We start from the raw sequence: 24,080 nt of genomic DNA on the forward strand, positions 1-24,080 counted from the left end.
TACTTGTTTTAGGTTTTTTCCATTGTGTCATTTACTTATTTGACGTGGCAGAAAGATATAGAGAATATGAAGATGAACCAATACCAGCAAATGTTCAGCATATGTACTCGTAAGAGATATTTTTATCTAATATTAAAATGGACGCACAGAACTTAGCGAATGCACAGCAACCTGGACAACCAAACCCAGAGAATATTCCAAATGAAGTTAGAATACAAACTGCAATGGCAAACTATGGTCAAGTGCCAACAGATGTACAAATGCAAACTGCCATGTCAAATGACGCTGCGTTAGGTTTGCCACCATGGTATGCAAATATGAGATGGAAAGAGTTTTATACAAACCCTGAAGTGGGATATAAACAACTCTATGCAGATGACGCGAACACAGGAGTTGACCCAGAGTATGTTTTCTACCAGAGGAGAAATAGAATGTATGAGCTCCAGTTAAAGAATGCAATGGAACTCAACAGGAAACGTAAGAGACTAGGCGGACATTAGATTTTTACATATAGTAAAATGGGTTTCTTTGGAAGAATAGGAAACTTCTTTCGAAATGTTGGAAGAGGTATATGGAATGGAATAAAATCTGTCGGAAGAGGAATTTGGAACGGAGTCAAAAATATTGGTAAAAGAGTAGGTCAGTTTGTTGGTATTATACCTAAAGACCCTGAACCAGAAGAACAAGCTCCTGTTATACAACAGCCTGAACCTGCACCACAGTCTAGTTGGCAACCAAATCCAACACCTCAACCATATTAAAATTATATTTTTACCGTTCGATAGTAGTTGTATATGAGACTAAGTTCTAAGTAAAACGCATGGTATAATGGAACTATTCTCTTTCTTCCATCTGTTGTAAACCATACTTGAAAGTCTGAAATACTTCCACTCGGTGGTTCATATAGCTTTGTAGGTTTTTCGTAAAAGTCATTTGCCAAGCATAAAAAAGAGTTTTGGGCGCCAGAAAATGAAGCATGAACGATAATAGCATCTGAGTCGAAAACATTTTCATATGTTCCATTAGGGTTTTCGACTTCATAAAAGTTCGGGTGTACTGGATATTCTGCAGGCTGATTTAACATCCTCAAAAACCTATACCATGCCAAGTTGTTATATTTTGTAGAAATATAAACGTTTTCTCCAAGGTCTTCTATTCTATTGATTTTAACAGTTGCATTTTTCCTGTCATATAAAATATCGAGATGGTACTCTCCTTCGTCAATGTTAAACTGGTTTGCATATTCGATATAGATATCGTTTATTTTTTCTTGAAAAGCTTGAAGAGTTGTTTCTAAGTTTACAAGCAAATTCACTTGTAAAAGTTTTCCCTGTTCAAATTTCTCATACGTACGTTTTTCTTTGTTATAGTATCGAACTTCAAAAGCGACCGTAAATGGGAAACCATGTATGGCTTCTGAAATGAACTTCATTCTACGAAAGCCAATAGCTTTTGTGACGGATGGGTCTCTTAACCATCTTAACGGGTAGTCAAAACGATAGCCTTCATGCTTTACGGTCTCTGTCTCAAACTTTTGACCGACGTTAGTAAAAAGTTCATCTAATGGTTTAGTTGTAGCAACTCTTGAATTTTCTTTTTCTATTGAAAGCATATTTTATCTAGAATAAAAATGTCGAAAGAAACAGCGTCTATGAGAGAAATAAAACACAACCGACAACTCATTTTGCAAGCTCTAAATAAGAACACAACAAACTTTTCAAACTATTCTAAGATATCTGAGTCATTGAAAGAAGGAAACTTAAAACTGACGATAAACCCAATGACAGACGAGTTTCTATTTCAAGACAACAAGAACCATACTGTCTGTGTAAATCCAACAAAAGGAACTTTAAACGAGAAACCTATAGATGAACTTCTTTTGAAAGCAGATGTTGGCAACAAAGCTGACAAAGAGTATGTCATTGAAAAAGTTCAAGAAGAACATGACAGAGCAGATGCAACATATGCAACGAAAGCAGATGTTGACAACAAAGCTGACAAAGAGTATGTCATTGAAAAAGTTCAAGAAGAACATGACAGAGCAGATGCAACATATGCAACGAAAGCAGATGTTGACAACAAAGCTGACAAAACATATGTTGACAATAAAATGTCAAGTGAAGTGACAAGAGCTGAAAACGAATATTCTAAAAAGACTCATACACATACCATTGCAAATATTGCAAACTTACAAGAAACCTTAAACAGGAAAAGTGACGTTGGACATACACATACCATTGCAAATATTACAAACTTACAAGAAACCTTAAACAGGAAAAGTGACGTTGGACATACACATACATCTTCTGAAATAACAGACTTAAACGTTAGCCTTGAAAAGAAAGCAGATAAAACATATGTCAATGAAATATACCAAAGTTTAGTTGGAACAAAAAATATTGAAACTATTGTTGGTGACTTTTCTGTCAATGAAGAAAATAAATATTTTAGATGGCAGTTGGTACAGTCCTTAGAAAATGGTACACGGTATAAACTCATTCCGAAAAATAACAATGAAATGTATGTAAGCTATAAAAAGAACGATGGTACACAAGTTAAAGTTCCATTAGACAACAACTGTTACTTAAACATATATGGAGACGAACAAAAGAAATATTTAAGAGTTTATGAAATGGCAGATATGACATTGCCTGACCCAGCTCCAGCACCATACTATTATGACTATGGAGATGACGAAAGAACACCACATGTAGATGAACAAAAGCTAACATTATATTTAGATTTTTATAGATATAAAAGATATAATGCAATAGAAAAAACGAGAATAGTATACTATTATACAGATGACAGAAATAAATATTATAGTCAAGACTTTACCTACCCTGAAAACATAAGATTATATTATAAAAAATATTCTGACATGAACCAGAAGAAACCTGAAATAGTTGCACTATATTTTAAGTTCAAAAGAGACAATCCTATAATATCTCATATGTTTGATTTAATGAACCCAGTAGGTTCTATTTACACGTCAATGGAAGCAAGAGGTCCTCAAGCAATGTTTGGTGTTGGTGCATGGGAACAAATAGTCGACAGGTTTTTGTATTGTGCAAACTCTTCAAAGGAAACAGGTGGAAGTAAAACGATTTCAGGTGAAAACTTACCTGCACATAGTCACTACATAGATTTAAGTACATCTCAAGCAGGTTGGCATAAGCATAGATATTGGGATTGGTCAGGAATGACAAAAGGTAAAGGATATGATGTTAAAGACGACGTTAAGTTTGCTATAAATTGTTACTGGGATGACACGCAGGGAGAAGGAAACCATACACATTTCGTTTCAGGATATACGCAAACAACGGGACAGAGTAAAGACTACATGCCACCTTACATGACAGTTTACGCATGGTATAGAATTGCTTAGTCGTCATTTTCAACTTCTTTAGCATATTCGTCTGGAGTTGTCTTATATTTGTTAGGAACTGTCTTTGAAAGTATACCACCTTGAACTTTGACAAGTTTGAAACGAGGTCTGACAATAGTAGTTTTATCTTCTGCTTGCAGTGTGTACATTTTGCCATGTTTGCCTAAAACTTCATAATATTCTCTTGTATACTTTCTTCTATTTTTACGAACACGAATGCGAGTACCTGTCGAGTTCCCATTGTTGTCATAGTCAATAGTATTTTCATATGGGTCGCGTTTAGGTATTTCTATTTTTACTTTGTCACCTTTCTTAAGTTTGAAGCCTGGCATTCTTTCTTGTTTGTCTCTTTTGACTAAACTATTAAATATATAGTCTTTCTCTAAGTCGGGGTTGTTTTTCATTTCTTCGGGGAGTGGTTTCCCAAACCTTTTTGTTTACGGCTATTGTAAATATTTAAAACTTGTCTCATCTTTGCCATGGAGAAGTGTCTATACTTGTCGTCATATGACATTTCATTTGCTTCACCACCTTGTGGTTGATTTAAGTCTCTTAAGATTTTTATACAACTGTCAATGACACCAAGAGCAGAATGGTTTTGGTCGACAATGAAATATTGGTTTACATTTTTTGAACGCAGATAGTTTTTAATATCGTCTGATTTGAAAGAACTTTCACAGTCAGATGTCAGTTTTGTTGGATGGTATTTGTCAACGAAGATTGTCAAAGCAGTTTTCACATCTAAAATATTTTTGGACTGTAATGGTATGGCTTCACAGTATCTTGTGTTTTGACCGACAAATATAAACCAGTATGGAGGTCCATCTTCTCTATACCTCGGAATGTTTTCCAAGATATCCATAAACCAAGCATTTGGTGTTGAACTAAAGATTTTTACCATGAGTGCTTTCTTTGTCGCTTTAGAAACATACGGGTCCTTGTTTGGATTCGTCATTTTTATCCTATAAGAAATGGGTTTATTTGGCGCATTAGCAGGAGTCGCATCCAGATTTTTACCCGCAGTGGGAACAATAGCCAGAGGTGTATTTGGAGTTAGAAGGAAGATTTTGAGTACATTAGGTATACTGAAAGAGAAAGCTCAGCCTATTATACAAACTGTACAGAAAGGTTGGGAGGTAGCACGAGATGCAGCAAATCTTATTCCAAATCCTGAAACAAGAGGAAAAGTTCAAGGATGGATGGACAATGTAGGAACACAAGCAGGAAACTACTATAACAAAGCAAATGACTACTATAACCAAGCAGGCCGCTATATGGACCAAGGTGAAAGATTCTTTAACAGAGGATATAACCATGCACAACAGTGGGTAAACAACAACCAACCTCAACCGCCTCAAACGTGGGGAATGTAAAATTTTTTACTGAGATGAAATGAACAATACAGCTTTAAGACAAATGGGCTCAAGATGGATTTGCCGGCTTCCAGCAGTTACACAACCACGTGTTTGTCAAGTCCTCCCTATACCTCAAGAAGTTTTAGACCGACTTAAAAAACCTAAACAACCAGTTGAAAACAAACCAAACTAAAATTTTTTACTGAGATGAAATGACCGAAGAAGTTGAAACGGTAGATTTGACACCACAAACAAAAAGTTCAGAGCCATTATCAAAACCTGTCAAAGAACTTACAGATGAAGAGAAAAATTCAATAATAGAAAGTGTGAGGTCTGGAAATACAAACCCTAACTACAAAGTCACTTTTCATAAAAATGGAACGGCTAGTATCTCAAAAAAGAAACAGACTCTCACAAATAAAATATTGAAGTCTGAAGGAGCTTTCGAGACAACAGATGGCAAAGTATATTTTACCGACCAACAGTTCATTATAGAACATCTCATTGACTTAGAGTCGAAATATTCTAAACTTTACAACAAACACAAAAAGTTGAAAGGAAAACAAAAACAGATGGCATATGATCTTTATGAAGATGTTGACGACACAACCATACCTGCAAGTGAGGTAAAGTCAGATGAACCGAAAAGTGGCGAAAAACCAATAGAAGAAGAAAAACCAAAAACTGAAGATAAACCAAAACCAAAGTTTAGTCTCCAGACTAAACCAAGCCAACCTTCATTAGCTGGTATGGGTTGGCGTCAAAGACTTTTGGCAGCAGGTGGTTACGTAAAGTAAATAAAACATTTTTTAAAAAAAAACATTTTTTTATTTTATTTGAAATGTACGCTGAGTTTGTTGGAACAGACCGTTGGGAAACTTGTTTGTTAGATGAGAAATATGAAATTCACTGTTGTGAGTCATTTGAAGTCAGAAAAAAAGAGACAAAAAGAGTTTTAAGCGAATGTGAGCGAAATGACGGATATGCTATTATAAGTATGAGTGGAAAAAACTATTTTAAACATATTGTCATTGCAACTCATTTTATACCGAACCCTAACAATCTACCTCTTGTAGACCATATAAACCGTATAAGAAACGACAATAGACTTGAGAACTTACGTTGGGTCACTCGTTCTGAAAACAGTAAGAACATAGGCAAATTTGGAGATATTGTATTCGAATTTGTCGACGAACTAGAAGATGAAGCAATTGAAATTACAGACTATGGCAAGCATACGCTTGAGTTTTACTACTATAGCGAAGAACAAGACTCTTTCTACTTTTATACCGGCGTAAACTATAGAAAATTACAAGTATATTTTACTAAGGCAGACTATGCTTATGTAAACGCTAGAGATACAGATGGAAAATGCGTTAAAATACTTCTTAACAAATTCAAGAAGCTATATGGCATACCATTTTAAAAAAAACATTTTTTTATTTTTATAAAAATGCCTCCGTATAGAATGGATAGAAAATCTGCTAGAGTAAAAGCAGAGTTAGAAAGATATGGCTGGAGAGTTTCAAAGAATTTTAAATATAGGAAGGGAAAGCCAATAAAAGTCTATGACAAACTGGCTGGTCTGACCTATGAGATGGACTTGGAAACAGCTCGCGCCAATTATCCAAACAGACTTGAGAGGTTAGAAGAAGAACGGCTTATGAACATGCCTTTCAATGTTAATGAGCCTCAAGTTGAAGGACACGACGGCTTTGCCAGATTCTACTGGAAACATGACGAACAATTGCATCCTTTGAGGAGGAAAAAAGGAAAAGGTGAAGACGCACATGCTCCCATGGAAAGAACAAGATACGCATATGAGAAGTATCGTGAGGTTAGAAGTAAAATTACTTCTGGTAGAACCTTTACAGTAAACTTTGACGAAGGAAAGAACAAAGAAGGCTTCATGGGAGTACTTGCTGCCATACAAGACGGAAATAAGAAAGGATACAATCTCAGATTGACGATAACAGATTTAGATGGTCATATATACTACTCACATGGCAATGAACAAACAGCTGCAATGCTTCTTGACGCTTTCAAGACTACAAAGAGAGAACAAATGTTTGATTCCGACTCAGATATTTTGAATGCAATTGAAGGGATTGCAAGCGTGAAGTTCGAATGGTATCAACCCAACCCTCAAGCAGTCAGACAACATGCTGGGTATTTCCCGTTCATAAACAAGTCTGACATTGACTTGACAAGGTATGGAATTTATAATACAATTGAAAAAATTGTCAATGAACCTTGTATTCTTACATGTCTCAGGAACTCTGGTCTTGTTACAGATGAGAAGATGAAGTATCTTGAGTCATGTGTGAAGACGAGGTACATTCTCAGAAGTCAATTGACAAAGATTGCACCGTTGGCAAATGTCAATATCCGAGTCAACATACCGACTGAGAAAGGTTCTTCGCACGATGACTATGTTGTTGACTTCAAATTGCCATGGTTGAAGATTGTACTTGTCCACAACCATTTCATGTTGAACGAAAGTCTTACAAACCCACTGTTCGGAAAGGGCAAATGCAACATTGTCAGAGCTGTTAACATTCTTTTCGAGAAAGGTTTGTTGGAACCAATTCCAGATGACAAGCTGACAGAAACTTTTGTACCAAAAGACGAAACAAACTTTTCATTGTTAGTGAGACCAAAAGTTGTTCCGGACAAAGTTATAGCACAAAAGAAGTACACAGCTCCAAAAGGAGTTGGATTGTTCGGATACCAACCTGAACCAGAAGAACTTCCAATGAGGTTGCAAGAACTTCAAGATGCTATAAACAAACTCCCATTGAGAAATCCAATTGACGTCAAATTGTATTGGAGAGCATCTGAGTTAGCTCAGAAAATTTTATATGAAACAGGTTGCTTTGACGATGTTTATGAGATAACAGGCGAGGTTTCTCAGAAGATAAGAGACTCGCTTGAATTTCCACGAACCGGACCCATTGGTTGCGATAAGTTCGACTCATATGAAAAAATATACTATGTCGACCTTAACGCTGCATACATGAGGTTCGTCCAATATATTCCGACTGGAATTCCAAACGAAGATGGCGAGTTCCCGGGAAGGAACTATACAGTTGGAAAGGTCATACAACAACTCTATGATATTAGGAAAGCTTCAAACCCCAAACTTGCAATGACACTCAAATTGCTTATGAACTCGACATGGGGATATTCCATTAAGAAACCTCAAAAGATGAAGAGTAAACACTATGAGAAGGTCGACAACTTTGTTGAAAGGTTCTCCCCTTTTGTTTTGAAGTACGAGTTCACCGAAGGTCAATGTGGCTTAGTAACCACAGTAAAACCTATTGTCGAACATTGGTCCTATCCTCAGTTCGCAAAAGCAGTCCTTGACAACTACAACAAATTTTTCTCAGAGGTTAAATCGAAAGTGAAGGTATACTACGAAAACATCGATGCGCTCATGACGAACGAGGAAGGGTATAACAAACTCATTGAAATGGGAATGGTCGGTAAAAAAATGGGCTGTTTTAAGCTAGACAAGGTATTTTCCGAAGTTCATGTAATATCGAAAAGGAAATATGGGGTATACTTGAAGACGGGACAGAAATAAAACATTGCATGAAATAAAACATTGCATGAAATAAAAACGTTTTTAAAACAGTATATTTTTACATATATAAAATGCTTCAGGTTGAAAAACAAAGAACAAAAGTAGCAGATACAAAACCGTTAGACTATATCTTTACAAACGCTGGTAGGAATATTTCAGATGAAGAAATTTTATCCGGAGCTTACCGGTTTGACTATCCAGTTCGTTGGCTTCAAAGTCCTTCAGATGCAAAGGCAATAGGATTTAGAAGAGTTTTGTTTTCAAATAGAACGAACGCTTTTATGTTCGCAGTATATTTTCACGGCCAGTATAAAGGTTCTGATGGTCTAATAGAAAAATTTGACGAAATGAAAATCTTTACAATTCGTTCAGACGAAAGTCTTGAAAAAACTCTAAATGACTTTCAAACTCAAATGAACAAATACTACTGGGAATTTCAAGAAAAATACCATTCTTTACTAAATGGAACGTACTATCTAAAACTAGAATACGACAAGATGAACTCCACCGTTTCATTTCAAAGGATTGAAAATAACCCTCCAAGAGATACAGAGTTTTTATATTGGGGAGTAGACAAACGTTCTTGGGCACAATTTCTTCGGTTACTAAACCAGAACGAACCATTGCCACCAGATGGTCCATTTAAATTTATACTTCCACCAGCAGATTTGACAGTTTATAAAAACGTGTTCGATCCTCAAAATGTTATATGTCATGCAAGTTTCAGTTCAAGCAACAACAGTTTTCTTTGTATCGGTAAGGACTTTTATGACTTTGCTTCTAAATTCTACGAACCACCTAGTAACAGTTTCTCTGACTTTCAAGTCTGGTTCACAACAAACGGTGTGCAGCATATTATTCCACTGTACTACGACTTTTATCTCGAATTGTCTTTCATATACAACTACGGAAAAGTGCTGAAAAAGTATTGAAAAATATATTTTAGGCGAACCAGGTCCCTCGGTCCCTCGGTCCCTCGGTCATTTTAACTTCTCTGAAAAAGTGTGACAACATGACATTTTGACAACAACACAGGAAATAGATTTCACCCGTTGAATTTTGTATAAAAAAGCACCTGCCGGAATTCCGGCGGGTGGTATATTCTTCACAAAATGCTTGTTTTGAGGTCGAGCCACAAACGAATGTCCGACGGTTAAGCCACAAACGAATGTCCGACGGTTAAGCCACAAACGAATGTCCGACGTACCACCAAAAATATTTTTTATTTTATTTCGGGAAAATTCATGAAAATTCAACGGGTGAGAAAAGAGGTGAAAAAAGAGGTGAGATCTCACCACTTCACCTAAAAAATATTTTTTATTTTTATTGTAAGAACAGTATGACAGTCGAAGCAAAAACGTTCACGAACAAATCTAATGGCGAAACATTCACAAAAGGCACCTATAACGGTATTGAAGTCTTACGTAGAGACAAGGATGGTTATATAAATGCAACAAATATGTGTCAGCAGTTTAGGAAGGACTTTAGAAAGTTGTTGGAAAATAAGTCCTGGGAAGAGTATTTTAAGGCATTTTGTGAAGAATATACCACCCGCCGGAATTCCGGCGGTTGCTTTTTATACAATGTTAATGCAGGAATTCCCGATGAAATCAAACAGGTTAGAGGAACGTATGTAGACCCAAGACTTGTAAACTATATAGCAATGTGGGCTTCTCCAAAATATTGCATAGCAGTTGGAAAAATTCTGGACTCCATAGACAAGAAAGTTCATGAGAAATTAGATGAAGAAGAACTTGAAGATACAGCAGAGAATGCTAAACCTTTGTTCGAAGAAGAAGTTAGAAAAATGCATGAAAAACAAATAGAACATGAACGTGAGATATGTTCTGGTTATAGAGACTCTCCATACGAACTAGACCAATGGGAACAAGAAGATTTAAAGAGAGAATTTAGAGAATATGAGCTCGCTAAAGTTTCATTAGAAGCTGCAGAAAAGAATTTAAAAGGTTGGGGTCCTTTTGTACAAAAATATTGTGAGTAAATGAACCATTTTATTTTTATTGAATTCGGCAAAAATATATTTTAGGTTAGATGGTTTTTAGGTGTCACTACGTCACCAGGTAATTTAAACTTCTCTGAAAAGGTGTGACAACATGACATTTTGACAACAACACAGGAGATAGACTTCATCGTCAATGTTTTTGTATAAAAAGCAACCCGCTGTTTTCCGGCAGGTGGTATATTCTTCACGAAATGCTTGTTTTGTCAAACATGAACGTCAATGTTTTGTATAAAAAAGCACCCGCCGGAATTCCGGCAGGTGGTATATTCTTCACGAAATGCTTGTTTTGAGGTCGAGCCATTTTTGGCTCCACCTGTTTTTTCAACCAAAACTCATTTTTGCCTGATTTACACTCATTGACGATGAAATCGTGAAAAAACATTTACGAAGAAGTTCATTTCCTGGACTGTTGTCAAAATGTCATGTTGTCACCGTTTTCAAAAAGATGTTAGTTGACCGAGGGACCGAGGGACCGAGGGACCTGGTTAGATCTAAAATATATTTTTGCTGAAAAAAATGACCAAATTTCATGAATTTCCTCATATGTTTGCGTCCCTAGGAAAATCGAGGAACGAGATTCCGTACGAAAATCGTGAAAAAATGCGAGTACGGGAAAAACCGTAGTCGCCTAAAACTCATGAAAATCGTGAAAAAATGACCAAATTTCATGATATAACTGTATTTTTTTGACGAAGAGAACTTTTGCACTTCGTAAAAAAATCCCTGAAATCATATCTTTTATACAAGATAAAAAAATAGCGTTAGTTTTTATTTTTTTTATTTTTTTATTTTGTATGTAAGAACAGGAAATGACAAGCACTGAGTTTGAAACAGTTAGAAAGATAGACAATGACACCAAAGTGGTTAGAATAGGTGATTTAAACGTAAGATACTCAAAGAAATACAAAAAATATTCTTTGTCAGACATTTTAACACTATCTGAAGGAAAGAAAGCACACGACTGGGTTAAAAATGCTTCTACTCAGAAAATTTTGACAAAAAATCCTGAGCTTATGATATCAGTAAGATTCTATGGAACAAGAGCATATCTTATAGACAAAAGTCTTATACCAGTAGTTTTGTTCTGGATTGACCCAGTTGTTGGATATAATTTCATAACATATGGTTCATTCGATACGGAACGTTGCAGTGAAGGCTTACTTTACATCGTTCAGAAACCGAAGGACTTCAATACAAAGAGATATAAGATAGGAAGAACATTTAATATAACTCAAAGATATGACAGTATAGTCAATAGAGTTAAGGTTGCGTTTGTTAACGATATGAGAGCTGCTGAAACAGAACTACTTGAAAAGTTTGAGAAAATGTATGGTGCTCCCACGAGAGGTAAAGAAACGTTTGAAGTAGATGAGATCGACAAAGCTATAAAAGTATTTGACGAAGTTGCTGAAAAATACATGTAAAGCGTTTATTTTTGGTCTTTTATACAAGATAGAAAATAACGCTAATTTTATTTTTATTTTATTTTTTATTTTGTATGTAAGAACAGAAATGTCAACATCAGAGAACACAACAACTGCTATCGTTCATGAAGCCATAAGTGAAGAATACGAGTGGGTTCAGTATAACAAACAGTTACGTCTCATTCGTTCGGTCAAAGATGACATGTACCAAATGCAAAGTATTTTGACAGCATGTTTTGCTCCAGATACTAAGAAACCACAAGACTGGTTTAGGAACCAAAGCACACAAGAACTTTTGAGCGAAGCACAGCGAGACAGACTTTTTTCGGGGTCGCCAAAACTCTATGAAAATCGTGAAAAATTGCCAAATGGTTTGAGAGGTTGGTATGTACATAGACTTCTTGTAAATAATGTGGCACAATGGGCTTCAGCTCGCTATTCATGGTATGTTTGTAAACTTCTTGACGAACTTCATAGACAAGAACGTGAAGAGCTAGAGAACAAGCTTGAAGCAAAAGACAAAAACATACAGAAAAGAATACCACGTTCGGTACCAAAAGGAAAGGAAAAGAACTATAAGTATATGATTTACACTGAAGAGATGGAAAATGAAGAAGACAGAGATATGGTTATGTTGCATTTAGTCAGAAGAAACAACAAAAGCTTTTACGACCTTGCTAAGATTTACAAATCTGACAGAAATTGGTTCTATCGCGAAAACTTACCGATTTCAATGACACCAAATGAAGATGTTAAACAGATAGTTCAAGATACGTTACCTCAAACACACTATGATATGAAAGGTTGTACAATACTTACATTCAAAGAAGATTTGCCGCTACTGAAGGAAAAGATAACAGAGTATTTCGATAACTTCAAAGAGGAAGAGTAAATGAACCATTTATTTTTCAAGCTTGACACCAAAGATGGCTCAGGTAGCTCTAGATGGTAAATTGTCTTGTCCGAGTCCTTCTGGCATTCGAGTCCTTCTGGCATTCCGAGTCCTTCCTTCCGACAGGAAAAGTTTTTCTTTCCGACAGGAAAAGTCCTTCCTTCCGACAGGAAAAGTCCTTCCTTCCGACAGGAAAAGTTTTTCTTTCCAACAGGAAAAGTCCTTCCTTCCTTCAGGAAAAATTTTTCTTTCCTTCAGGAAAAATTTTTCTTTCCTTCAGGAAAAATTTTTCTTGTTGTCCGTCCGTAAACCATTCAAATTTTCGAAAATTGAGAACTTTTTGGCCGGCCTTCAGGAAAAATTTTTCTTTCCTTCAGGAAAAATTTTTCTTTCCTTCAGGAAAAATTTTTCTTTCCTTCAGGAAAAGTTTTTCTTTCCGACAGGAAAAGTTTTTCTTTCCGGCAGGAAAAGTCCTTCCTTCCAACTGGAAGAACTCTTCCTTCCGACAGGACACAAACGAATGTCCGACGTACCACCAACCGAGTCCATTCCAAAGCCAGAAGAACCGACAGCCCCAGCACCACAACAGACTAAGACTAAAACACTTACATTTTTACGCTTGACTTTTTACAATTTGAACTTTGTTTGCGTAGATGTGAATTCTGAAAGAAGTATGAGGGTCTTGTATGACTTTGTACTTCTCCCATAGTTCATGTCTGTCAAACTTACCTGCCATGGACTCTTTCATAAGTTCCATGAAATCGTCTTCGGACAATCCGGGGAAAAGTATGATATCAGTAAGTATTCTCTTTACATCCTTACTTAAACTCTTTGCTGTCTGTACACAAATGACAACTGAGATGTTAAAGTGTCTGAGCTTCTTGAGAATTCGACACATGTCTTGTTCTCTGTTCTTTAACAAAGGATGAGAAGCAAAGTCGTCTAAGATAAGAAGACACCTATGAGGGTAAGTCTTCCAATCGTAAGATTGCAATTTCTTCGAAATGTATTCTATCTCTTTCTGTTTGTTTCTGAAGTGTTTCTTCTCTAATATTCTCTGCATTTCCTCATTTGGGTCTTTAAACTTAGAATTGACATACTCATTTATAGCATTGTACTTCAAAACTCTTCTTTGGTACTTCTTTATCCAATCTAACAACTCAGTATCTTTTATACATACTAACTTAGACTTTTTTATAATATCTTTGAACGAATTGACGGTTTGGTCAAATTGACCAGAAGTACTACAAATGACTACTAACTCATAGAATGGGTTCTTCTCATCTAGTTCTTGTTGTTGTGCAGCCATTTTAAGATAAGTGAAAGTCTTACCCGACCCAGGCGGTGCAATTAGACCTGTTATACCATTCTGAGCAAATAGGAACTTGTCATGTATGGGTTTTATCTGAGCATTTTCCAACTTCCTCTTGTTCTTATTTAAAACATTCTCAAATTTCTTGTCAATGTCAGCAAACTTTTTTTCTAACATATTTTTAGAAAAATTAAAATTTTATCTTTTAGGAAATGTGCGATTTCGCTATCTATATTCGAGACAAGCTTTTCGACAGCAAAAACATCTGTCGACCATAAAATCTTACATAGTGTAAACAAGAAAGGTGAATTTGTTCTAAAGTTCTGTTTCTGGGAATATGACAAGAACCATAAAACCTTAAGCAGAGAAGTCTTAAAATTTGTCAATGACAGACTTGTTGACAGAGATGACGCCTCTTGGAGAGATGAAGTCCAACAAAACTTCTTAGAATGCAAAGAAGACACATGCGCTGTTCTTGAAAATGAAATAGAAAACAGAATAGAAGAGCTATTAAATGACAAAGCACTTTTACAAAAATATGGTTCTGAGAAGTTTGACATAACTCCACCAGAGAAGAAGAAGAGAGAAAAGAAAGAAAAGAAAGTAGAAGAAGAGAAGAAAGAACCAGTTCCAGAGAAGGGGAGATATGACATGTAAAAATAAAATTTTATTTTTAGAACATTTCTGGGTCAATGTCAATGTTCTCTTCCTCTTTAGGAGCAAACACCGGCTTAGACTCTAAAATCTTTTTACCCAATTTACCTTGAACTTCAACTATCTTAGACTCATAATATTCATAGTCGTCTGCTTTCTTTGGTTCATAAGGTATAACAAGTTTGTATGCTTTGCCTTCTTTAAGGTTTGAGAACCTTCTGTCAAAACTTTCTTTGACTGTTAACAAACCTTCTATGTCTAAGTCTTCAAATTTCGCACCATTTTTAGTCACAACAGCAAACTTAACTGGTTCGATGTTCCAAACTTTGCTGAATGAAGACTTTTCAAAATGGTAGAAGTAAACATTCAAATATGTGAATGGGTCTAGTTCTTCTTTAAGTCCTGACATGTACTTGTTGACTGAGATGAATTTCGTCATCTTTTCTATCGGATAAAAAAATATTTTTTTTAAAATTTACTCAGAAAAATTTTTCTTTGTATATATACCATTCTGTACGTCTAAAAGATTTTTGACATTTGCCAAGAATGTTCGTTTAGACGCTGTCATATAACCATATTCTTGGCAATACTGTTTATACGAATCGTACAATGACCTTTCATCTAAACACTCAAAGTCAGTTTCATCTATGAACAGTTCATATACACTCTTGTTTGCTTCTAACAATGTTTGTCTCTCTTCGGTATGTGGAATTTGTCTTGGATTGAACTTAGAAATATCTAATGTCATGAAATATGAGAACAAGTGGTTGTAAAAGTTAGGTGTCAAAGTTTCTGCTAAGTCGTCAAAATATTCTGTATCTTGCATATGAGAATCTGACGTTCTGACAACTACATATCTTCTGTCAGAACTTTCTAACTTCATCGGAACAGCGTTGTTTGAAACCATGATGAAATTTGCAACATTTTCACAAACTCTTTGGTCTTTATATTTTCTTTCAACAACTCCAACTTTGTCTGTTATAAGACTCTTCAAAGCATCTGAGTTTAAAACCTTTGTTGTATCTATACTTTGAAGTTCGTTACATACTATAAGTTTCATATTCTCTATTGAAGAGTTAAATTTACCGCAGATGTTTTCTAAGTTTGTCATATTCGGGTTCGAATAGCCCTCTAACAGTTTGCATAAGATATCTGTAAAGAAAGTGTTCTTACCTGTTCCTTGTTTTCCAATTACAATGAGAGCAGTTTCATTTTTAGCACTTGGATATTGTAAGATGTTTGCAAACCAACATAAGATATACTCATAGACTCTTTCGTTTCCATTGCATATAATTTCTTTGACATGGTCTAACCAAGCTTCTATAACATCTTCCTTCCATTCTACTTGTTCGTATTTATATCCAGTGAAGATAGAATAGAAGTTTGGAGAAGGTGTATAGAACTTTATACCACGAACTGAAAAATCTTCTAACTTTGACAATAAGATATCCCAAGCATCTAACATCTTCATACCAACTTGTACGACTTTTATTTTCTTAAGTTTCTGTTTACATTCTTGTTCTGAAACTATTGTCGCTTTAGGTTTGTTAAAGACTACATCCCATTCTTTCATGACATAACATTCTGGGGCAGAGTCGACATAAATGACTAAACGTTTCAAATTCTCGACTGCTTTGTTATAGTCTCTAAATGGACACATATTTCTGAAGGCTTGGAAGTCATAAAAATCTGAAACGTCTATTCTGTACATTTTTTTATATAAAAATAAAAAAAAAATATTTTTTTAAAAAACGTTTTAAAATGGTATGCCATATAGCTTCTTGAATTTGTTAAGAAGTATATGAACGTGTTTTCCATCTGTATCTCTAGTGTTTACATAAGCATAGTCATCCTTAGTAAAATATACTTGTAATTTTCTATAGTTTACACCGGTATAAAAGTAGAAAGAGTCTTGTTCTTCGCTATAGTAGTAAAACTCAAGCGTATGCTTGCCATAGTCTGTAATTTCAATTGCTTCATCTTCTAGTTCGTCGACAAATTCGAATACAATATCTCCAAATTTGCCTCTGTTCTTATTGTTTTCAGAAAGAGTGACCCAACGTAAATTTTCAAGTCTATTGTCGTTTCTTATACGGTTTATGTGGTCTACAAGAGGTAAATTGTTAGGATTCGGTATAAAATGAGTTGCAATGACAATATGTTTAAAATAGTTTTTTCCACCCATCCTCATCATAGCATATCCGTCATTTCGCTCCCATTCGCTTAAAACTCTTTTTGTCTCTTTGTTTCTGACTTCAAATGACTCACAACAGTGAATTTCATATTTCTCATCTAACAAACAAGTTTCCCAACGGTCTGTTCCAACAAACTCAGCGTACATTTTTTTATATAAAAATAAAAAAAAATATTTTTTTTATTCTTGAGCTATTTTTTATTCTTGACTTTGTTGTTGCATTTGTTCCATTTGTTGCATTTGTTGTTGAAGTTGTTCTTGTAGTACAATACTTTCACCAGTTGCATCTTCCAATTCGAAACTTTCTGCCGTCATTGACAAATACATAGGACATAAAAGTTTTACAGGAACAAAGTTTGCGTCGACTAATGTCAACGTTATGTTTGCTAAAGTGTTTGAGTTCACTAAAGCTGAAAACTCTGCATTCGAATGAACAATAGGCAAACCAGCAGAGAAAGTGTTGTTTATACGCATGAGTATCTTTTGGTCATAGTAGTTTCTGTCGACATTCGAATAGCACTTTGAACCTAAGTTTGAAACAATATATAAAATAGGTGTACTTAAAGTCAATGGAATAGACATTCCTTGTATGACACCTTTTCCTGTTATAGGAAACTGTTGGTAGTAAAAACCAGATATAAGTTTTGTATTATAGCTCATATCGTTTATACTAAACTCAGTCGGACATCCAAACATAATGAAACCTGCTCTAGTTGCAGCACATGTTACATCCGTCCTTAAAGTATTAAATAAGTCAACAAAACCTGTTGGTGGTATATCTGAGTAAGTATCTTCAAAGAAGTATTTTTTACCATTCACAACAATAAAATCTTCTGGTGTCAAAAGAGCAAAACAGGCTTTAGTCGTCATCGTGTTTAAGGTCAGTTTACAATATCGTCCTTGAGGACTTTGTAAGTTTGTTGTTATAGAATTATATGACTCAGGGTTTTTAGTCGTAATAGTATAAACCACTATGTCTTCTGCCATTTTTACTTAGCAAACAAACTTTAATGAAATGTTGTGGTCGTCAAATATTTTTATGACGTCTGGGAAACTATATTTTAAGTTCAACGTTTCACCTCCTTTCATAACGTATATCTTGTCAATGACATTATATGAAACACCACAGCAAGCAATGTCGGGTTCTATTTCTTTGATGTTTATATCGTCTGCCTCTGTCAAAAGTTTCAATAGTTCTTTCAAAATTTCATGAGGTGCGATGACATATGAGTTCACTTTTACAGGGTTGTGCTCAACCAAGTTTAACATTAGACCTAAAGCTTGACAAATCTTCTCCTGAGTTTTAAGTTTGTCTTTAAGTTGTTGGTAGTCGTTTCGAATATCTGCAACAGAACTTAAGTCTCTGCTAACTTCAGGATATGTTGGTTGTTCTTTTACAGGAACTATTGTTATACCATCTTCGTCTTCGTATGGTTTCCCCACTTCAACATCTCTGTCTTTGACATTGACAACAACACTTTGACTGTTTGTTTGAGTTGGTGAATTTAACTTCACATCTGCCACCGCCATTAAACCTTTTGAAACACTTACGCTTCTATTTTTCGGAAATGACATTTTACTTAGAATAAAAAGATGGACGTATTTGAGTATCTCTTCGAATTGAAGCAAAACAAAGTTTACACACACAAACAATACAAGTTCATTGATAGAATAGTTCTTTATACAAACAATGGAAAATGTTATAGAATAGCAGTCTTTGCTGAACCAAAATATTTTCATAAAGCAAAGAAAGTTGGTATAACCGAGATGGTGAAAGTTCTTGAAGCAGACAAAAATATAACAACAAAACTGACCGATATTTCTAAAGGTAAGTTTATAATACAATACTATGTCAAAACTGGCGTACTGTCAATATTTGACGGAGAGAAGTCGTTCAAGAACAACTTACTGACCTGCTGCCAAAATCTGCTCGATGGAAGCTGTCGTTATACCAATCTGAGGAGCCCCAGCAGGTTTCATCGAACGAATCTTCAAAAGAGCATCTTCCGTGAAAAGTGCTATTGGTTTTGTAAACTTCTCTTTGCTTTCAATTCATTGGACCGTCTCTGTCACCAGTATATTGTATTTGAACTGTACCAACAGTTGAAATACCACCCATAAAGTCTTCTGAGTCAGCAAATGGAATGCCAAGCCAAAAGTTTGAACGGTCTCCATTTGTATATTGAGTGTTTTTGAGCTCCTGTATGAGTCCATACTTTCACATATGGCATAATAGAACTTTGCATTTCAGGGTTAATGGTTGTTTGTGAAGTTGTTGTTAAAGTTCATAGCATCTAATGTCAAGTTGTATGACCTCATATCCTCAACTGTGGAATATTCTTCTCTTGGATAATATTTGCCATCTATGTTTATATGATATTTAATACCAGGGTTGTAGAAACAAGAATAGTCATTTATAGTTCGTCTGAACAGTACAAACATAGTATCTGCATGTTTCATTGCAGTTGTTAAGCAATATCTGTTCTTGCACCTGGGTCAGCACTTTGGTTTCCAACTTCACCTGCAAAGTCTTTGACAGATATTTGGTGTATAGGGAACATAAGTGGAACTGCAATATATTTGGCAGCTAAAGCATTTGAAATATCTGGGTCCAACATATAGACTGCAAGTCTGCTTTCTATTCTCTTGCATTCAAATTTTTCGCATGTGAACTTAACTGGGTCCCAAGCATCTCCAGCAGCATTGAAATAATAGTTTACTTCAGTGTTGAGGTTTGAGAAACCAAAGTCTAAGTCAACTTTGTTTTTGCAAAAGTCGGCGAATGACATTTTATTTGTTCCCACTACTTCTGTAAGAGTGAATGGGTCTTGTGTTGGTGCAATGACTAAGTTATTTTTGCTTGGAGTAAGTTCAATAGAAATTTTTCCTGCCCAGTTTGGCAAGTATCTTAAAAACCTGAAGATGAGGAAAGATGACAAAGGAACTCTAAGTTTCAATTTTACTTTGGTTACTGCTGCTGCAGTTTGTCCAGAAAGGTTAACATAAACTCCTGGAACGTTAGGGTCAAGTCTTCTTATTTTCTCAATAGTTGCATACTGGTCTGTTTGTTCTCTAGCTTGTGGTTGTACTGAGTTTCTCAAAGCGAACCATTCATAGTTTGCCCATGTTACTGTTTGAACTAAGTCAGAGTTAGAATATATCTTATATCCCATGAAAACTTCTGGAGCATATTGGTATCCGACATAGAAAATTCCATTGCAACCTTTCTTGTCAGACAACTTGGCAGAAGGTTTTATTTCAATGTCTTGTTCCACGTATAAGAAAGAGTTGTCAATAGAAATTATATGAAACCTGTCGCAAGCAATATCTACTGTTGTTGAAGAACCTTCTCCAAACTCACCTACGTTTCCATAAGAAACAGCAGTTGTATATTCGTAAGTTCCAGGAACTATTTCTGACCTTCTAATGGCATTGTCGCATTCGTTATACCATTCGGAAACATTTCCATTCATGGCATCCAAAACTGTTGGTGTTATATTCTGAGCGGCGTACATTTCATATGGGTAAAAATATAGAATAGTTGGGTTTATGTGTCATAATAGAACCCACGTGGACCAAGCTTTACTTTCTTCCTGACTGAGTTTTTAACTCTTCTTTTTCCTTCATTGCCACTACTTTCACTAGATGAAGTTACTTCTTCACTACTTTCACTTTGTTCTACTCTTCTTCTTTGGTGTCGCTTTGGTAACTTGCCCTCTGCTTCAAGTTGTTGCATCTTTGCCTCATGTTCATCTAGTATGTTGCAAATTTCCATGCCCTTTTTGCCTTTGGGCTCTGGTCGCCCATCTCAGGTAACCTATATCCTAGAAAGAGTTTGTCATAGTTTGTATTTGAGTCGTCGCTATTGTTTGCATGACTCTGTTCCTGAGTTTCCGGTTCAAGCTCTTCAAACAGTGCCTGTCCATATGGAATAAGCTCGTTTCCAAATATATGTTTTTGTAGCCATTCTGGTTTTCTTTCCATGTTACCAACTATATCTTTTGTGAATGGGAAAGCTTTTACCCAACTTTCAGTCTTGCGTCGTTTATTTCTGTAGTTGGTTTTATTTTGTCAAGGAACATGTTTTTCAATACTAACATTTCATTTGGTACTGTCCATTTGAGTTTTCTTAAATATTCATCCCTTCTCAGTTCATTGTCTGCAAAGTAAGTTTTTATGACATTTTGTAAACTTTCGTTTGCAAGGTCATGTACAATAGGTTCTCTTCCTTCTCCCTCCCTAACTTTTTCTTCTAAACTCTTCACCAAATATACCATCTCTATGGTTCTGTGTAGTTCTTTGAGATAAATGTTCTAGAACGTCAGGTGTTATATTTCCATCAGCCATGTTCATTTCATACTGGTCCAAAATATCTGCATGTTTCATATCTTTCAATGGCATTAAAGCCGCGCTTAAAATACCAGCTATATCTGGTTCACCATTGACTTCCATTGCGTCTACAACTTCTTGGAATTGTGGTTGTAAGTTTATGAACCACCTATCCGGGTTAGCTTTATGACCCCATCTCATTGTAGTTCCATCGTCTGCAGAAACAAAAGTAGGTTTTTTCCATCTTGGTTAGGTTCTGAATGAACTTTAAACAATGTTTCATTTCTATATGTTTTCTTGAAATTTAACCTTTTATTTTCACCGAGTTCATCCGAAGATTGAACGTTAAATGCTCGTAAGTAAAAAGGGTTGTTGTATTTGCTTACATTTTCTTTCAGTACTTCCATTCTATGCTGAATATTTTCATCTGGTGTTGGAGTCTTTTGTATGTCGGCAAACATTTTTCGATATTCTTCTACTATGTCAGCCGAATTTTTTTTAGACTCTTGGAAATATTCCATATTCTCCGCATACTCTTGTTGAGGGTCAAGATTTTTCGGCTGTTCCAAATCTTCATCTAGTTCTGTGAAGTTAGTTTCCAAAGGAAGGACTTGTTCGTTTCCTTCAGGCTCTTCTAGCTGTTGTTGCTGAACTATTTCTTCCATGTCTGGTTGTATCTGAACTTCTTCCTGTGGAGTTTCTTGTACCTCATCTGCTGGCATTTCATATATTCCGAGACCGTTTTAAACAACTTCCCTTTCTAAGTCATCCGGACTCATAAACCTTTCTTCTTCGTTCCGTCTCTATTTTTTACGCGTTTCATGACGGGAGTTGAATTGTCATTTAGCTCTGACATCAAATATCTCGGAGTAAATTCACCATGTCATTTGGATGATATGCTATTAAAATCATATCCCTTAGCGAGCTTGTATTTTCCAGGTTTGAAATTATATCCGATTTTATGCTGAACCATAAAGCTAAATAGGTTCGGGTCAGTATTTCCATCCTTGAACTTTCTAATAGCTTCTTTATATCTGTCACTAAAGTCAATACTATCTGGGTAACCATAGTCTTCCTTAAGCCTTTTTAAGAATTCTTGGTTTCCTTGTTCTCTACTTCTTTTATGTCCTTGCTCTGTTTGTGGTTGTTGTTGTGCAGGGTTTTGAACTGTTGGTTGCTGTGCTGGTTGTGGTTGTTGTTGTGCAGGGTTTTGAACTGTTGGTTGCTGTGCTGGTTGTGGAGGTGGTTGTTGTGCAGGGTTTTGAACTGTTGGTTGCTGTGCTGGATTTGGTGCATGCCTGTGTCTGTGTCCATGTGACGATGTAAATGTTTTAGGTAGTCCTGGTGCAGGTGCTTCTCTTGGAGGGTTTGGTGGTATATAAGTTCCACCAGCTGGCACATATGTTCCATCTGCAGCGTAATGTCCTACCTGACTTTTCGTTCTTAAGAAAGCATTTACTAGGTCTGTTTTGGTCTGTTGTAACTCTTTTTCTTGACTTTCCACAACAGTTGCTCTAACGGCGTCATAGGCACTTTGAACTGCCTGTCTCGTTGCTGCATCTGTTATTTTCGTCATATTTTGTGCTACTTCTTTTAACTCTTTGTCGAAACCTTCAGACTTCAGTTTCTTTCCAGATGAGAAGTCGTTCACTAGTTTCACCTTACTATGAAGAGCTTCGAAGGCGTTCTTAAGTCGCATTTGTTAAAGCTTCATTTGAACTGTCTTCATCCGCTTGTATTTTTGTCCTTATTGACCCTATGAGTTGGGCTGCTTTAGCGTTGGCTTGGGCATCTAACCAGTCATTGTTGGCTTTTATATATCTGCGCTTTTCATTGCCTTTTGCATAGCCGCGTCGTTATTTTACTTTCTTGTGCTAAGTTTCATACTGTACGGTTTGGTTTTGCAACTGTAAAAGTTTTTCTGCCTTTACATTTGCTTCAATTCTTTTTTATACTCATCGCTATCCATATATGTCTTCAGGGCTTTTTGTTTTATCTCTTCATCTTTCAGTACTTTATATCGAGTAGTATGGTTTTTTCAAATTTATGACATCTTGTTCCATTTTTGCTACTTCTGCTGCTTTTTCTGACACTTTTTTCGCATATTCCTCTGTACTTAGTTCTTTCAGTTGTTCTTCTTTCTTCTTTTTCTCTACGTTTACTCATTGAGTTTCTTTGTGTGTCTGTCATATTCTAGTTTCTTTTCGTTTTCACCTATTTGCTTCTGTATGTCTATGTTTGACTTTTTGACATCTGCTATTTGATTTTTGAGTGAACTCAAATTCATTTGACTTTGAGGGTTTTATATGCTGTTCCGTCTGCAGCTCCACCATAGCCTGCCATTTTCGCTAAAAGTGCCGCTCTTAAACCTCCACTCTGTGCACCAACAACTCGGTTTAAAAGCATAGGATTGCTTGACATTTGTTGCAACATAGTGGGGTCATTCAGCATTTGTTGTTGCAACTGTTGTTGTGGTGTTAGTCTTACTATTGGATGTTTCAATGCTCTCTTCCTCTTACGTATATTCTTACGTATCTTACGTGGCATTTTAAGTGAAGTTAAAAAGAGGCTTTTGACAGATGTTTGTATGACACTTTCTCCGGTTTATAGGACCTCTCTCATATTCTATCTTGTTAAGACTTCCTGGACTGTTGTCAAAATGTCATGTTGTCTCATTTTTTCAGAGAAGTTAAAATGACCTGGTGACCTGGTGACCTGGTGACCTGGTGACGTAGCGACGATAGACCCTTACTTGTCCGGACATAGTTCTACTATTTTGAGTTCTCTACAAACAAGTCAACAGCAACGACTTTCAAAAAATTTTAGGGGCTAGAAGGCACGAAGTGCCTGGAAGCACCCACACCCCAAAAAAAACCTCATTTTATACTTCATTGCATACTAAACATCTTCAAGGGGGTAG

At 35.9% G+C, this 24,080-nt stretch overlaps 16 protein-coding genes and 3 pseudogenes across 19 annotated transcripts, besides 1 other annotated feature; 12 read left to right on the plus strand and 7 right to left on the minus strand.

Annotated features, from left to right (window-relative positions):
* Window positions 1–137: 137 nt before the first annotated feature.
* TVAGG3_0550320 (uncharacterized protein) lies at window positions 138–500 on the plus strand (the record flags this gene model as incomplete). Its single annotated transcript, XM_051238147.1, has 1 exon — window positions 138–500. The coding sequence occupies one exon, from the start codon at window positions 138–140 to the stop codon at window positions 498–500; it is 363 nt and encodes a 120-aa protein (XP_051095971.1).
* Window positions 501–518: 18 nt separating this feature from the next.
* On the plus strand, window positions 519–761 carry TVAGG3_0550330 (serine threonine-protein phosphatase family; the record flags this gene model as incomplete). Its single annotated transcript, XM_001323275.1, has 1 exon — window positions 519–761. One exon carries the CDS (start codon window positions 519–521, stop codon window positions 759–761), a length of 243 nt encoding a protein of 80 aa, XP_001323310.1.
* Window positions 762–763: 2 nt separating this feature from the next.
* Window positions 764–1,612, minus strand: TVAGG3_0550340 (uncharacterized protein; the record flags this gene model as incomplete). Its single annotated transcript, XM_001323274.1, has 1 exon — window positions 764–1,612. One exon carries the CDS (start codon window positions 1,610–1,612, stop codon window positions 764–766), a length of 849 nt encoding a protein of 282 aa, XP_001323309.1.
* A 537-nt stretch (window positions 1,613–2,149) lies between these two features.
* Window positions 2,150–21,417: a mobile genetic element.
* On the plus strand, window positions 4,360–4,761 carry TVAGG3_0550360 (uncharacterized protein; the record flags this gene model as incomplete). The annotated part of the gene is made up of 1 exon (XM_051238148.1): window positions 4,360–4,761. The coding sequence occupies one exon, from the start codon at window positions 4,360–4,362 to the stop codon at window positions 4,759–4,761; it is 402 nt and encodes a 133-aa protein (XP_051095972.1).
* On the plus strand, window positions 4,781–4,936 carry TVAGG3_0550370 (uncharacterized protein; the record flags this gene model as incomplete). Its single annotated transcript, XM_051238149.1, has 1 exon — window positions 4,781–4,936. One exon carries the CDS (start codon window positions 4,781–4,783, stop codon window positions 4,934–4,936), a length of 156 nt encoding a protein of 51 aa, XP_051095973.1.
* TVAGG3_0550380 (phage tail repeat-like family) lies at window positions 4,956–5,540 on the plus strand (the record flags this gene model as incomplete). Its single annotated transcript, XM_051238150.1, has 1 exon — window positions 4,956–5,540. One exon carries the CDS (start codon window positions 4,956–4,958, stop codon window positions 5,538–5,540), a length of 585 nt encoding a protein of 194 aa, XP_051095974.1.
* TVAGG3_0550390 (His-Me finger endonucleases family) lies at window positions 5,585–6,169 on the plus strand (the record flags this gene model as incomplete). Its single annotated transcript, XM_051238151.1, has 1 exon — window positions 5,585–6,169. The coding sequence occupies one exon, from the start codon at window positions 5,585–5,587 to the stop codon at window positions 6,167–6,169; it is 585 nt and encodes a 194-aa protein (XP_051095975.1).
* Window positions 6,197–8,349, plus strand: TVAGG3_0550400 (annotated as a pseudogene). Its single transcript has one exon. A coding segment is annotated over exon 1 (2,153 nt).
* On the plus strand, window positions 8,404–9,264 carry TVAGG3_0550410 (uncharacterized protein; the record flags this gene model as incomplete). The annotated part of the gene is made up of 1 exon (XM_051238152.1): window positions 8,404–9,264. One exon carries the CDS (start codon window positions 8,404–8,406, stop codon window positions 9,262–9,264), a length of 861 nt encoding a protein of 286 aa, XP_051095976.1.
* TVAGG3_0550420 (uncharacterized protein) lies at window positions 9,672–10,334 on the plus strand (the record flags this gene model as incomplete). Its single annotated transcript, XM_051238153.1, has 1 exon — window positions 9,672–10,334. One exon carries the CDS (start codon window positions 9,672–9,674, stop codon window positions 10,332–10,334), a length of 663 nt encoding a protein of 220 aa, XP_051095977.1.
* TVAGG3_0550430 (organellar and viral DNA polymerase type B) lies at window positions 11,165–11,634 on the plus strand (the record flags this gene model as incomplete). The annotated part of the gene is made up of 1 exon (XM_001323273.2): window positions 11,165–11,634. A coding segment is annotated over one exon (470 nt), but the record flags the coding sequence as incomplete, so codon positions are not given.
* TVAGG3_0550440 (uncharacterized protein) lies at window positions 12,363–12,671 on the plus strand (the record flags this gene model as incomplete). The annotated part of the gene is made up of 1 exon (XM_051238154.1): window positions 12,363–12,671. One exon carries the CDS (start codon window positions 12,363–12,365, stop codon window positions 12,669–12,671), a length of 309 nt encoding a protein of 102 aa, XP_051095978.1.
* On the plus strand, window positions 12,706–13,380 carry TVAGG3_0550450 (uncharacterized protein; the record flags this gene model as incomplete). Its single annotated transcript, XM_001323272.1, has 1 exon — window positions 12,706–13,380. One exon carries the CDS (start codon window positions 12,706–12,708, stop codon window positions 13,378–13,380), a length of 675 nt encoding a protein of 224 aa, XP_001323307.1.
* TVAGG3_0550460 (protein of unknown function, DUF4108 family) lies at window positions 14,746–15,076 on the minus strand (the record flags this gene model as incomplete). Its single annotated transcript, XM_051238155.1, has 1 exon — window positions 14,746–15,076. A coding segment is annotated over one exon (331 nt), but the record flags the coding sequence as incomplete, so codon positions are not given.
* TVAGG3_0550470 (uncharacterized protein) lies at window positions 15,267–16,348 on the minus strand (the record flags this gene model as incomplete). The annotated part of the gene is made up of 1 exon (XM_051238156.1): window positions 15,267–16,348. A coding segment is annotated over one exon (1,082 nt), but the record flags the coding sequence as incomplete, so codon positions are not given.
* On the minus strand, window positions 16,394–16,978 carry TVAGG3_0550480 (His-Me finger endonucleases family; the record flags this gene model as incomplete). The annotated part of the gene is made up of 1 exon (XM_051238157.1): window positions 16,394–16,978. The coding sequence occupies one exon, from the start codon at window positions 16,976–16,978 to the stop codon at window positions 16,394–16,396; it is 585 nt and encodes a 194-aa protein (XP_051095981.1).
* On the minus strand, window positions 17,030–17,701 carry TVAGG3_0550490 (uncharacterized protein; the record flags this gene model as incomplete). Its single annotated transcript, XM_051238158.1, has 1 exon — window positions 17,030–17,701. One exon carries the CDS (start codon window positions 17,699–17,701, stop codon window positions 17,030–17,032), a length of 672 nt encoding a protein of 223 aa, XP_051095982.1.
* TVAGG3_0550500 lies at window positions 19,272–20,004 on the minus strand (annotated as a pseudogene). The gene has a single exon. A coding segment is annotated over exon 1 (733 nt).
* A 377-nt stretch (window positions 21,418–21,794) lies between the features above and the next one.
* TVAGG3_0550510 lies at window positions 21,795–23,707 on the minus strand (annotated as a pseudogene). The gene has a single exon. A coding segment is annotated over exon 1 (1,913 nt).
* Window positions 23,708–24,080: the final 373 nt, after the last annotated feature.

Source organism: Trichomonas vaginalis, chromosome II (genome assembly GCF_026262505.1).
Source record: "Trichomonas vaginalis G3 chromosome II, whole genome shotgun sequence".
NCBI classification, from domain to species: domain Eukaryota; phylum Parabasalia; order Trichomonadida; family Trichomonadidae; genus Trichomonas; species Trichomonas vaginalis.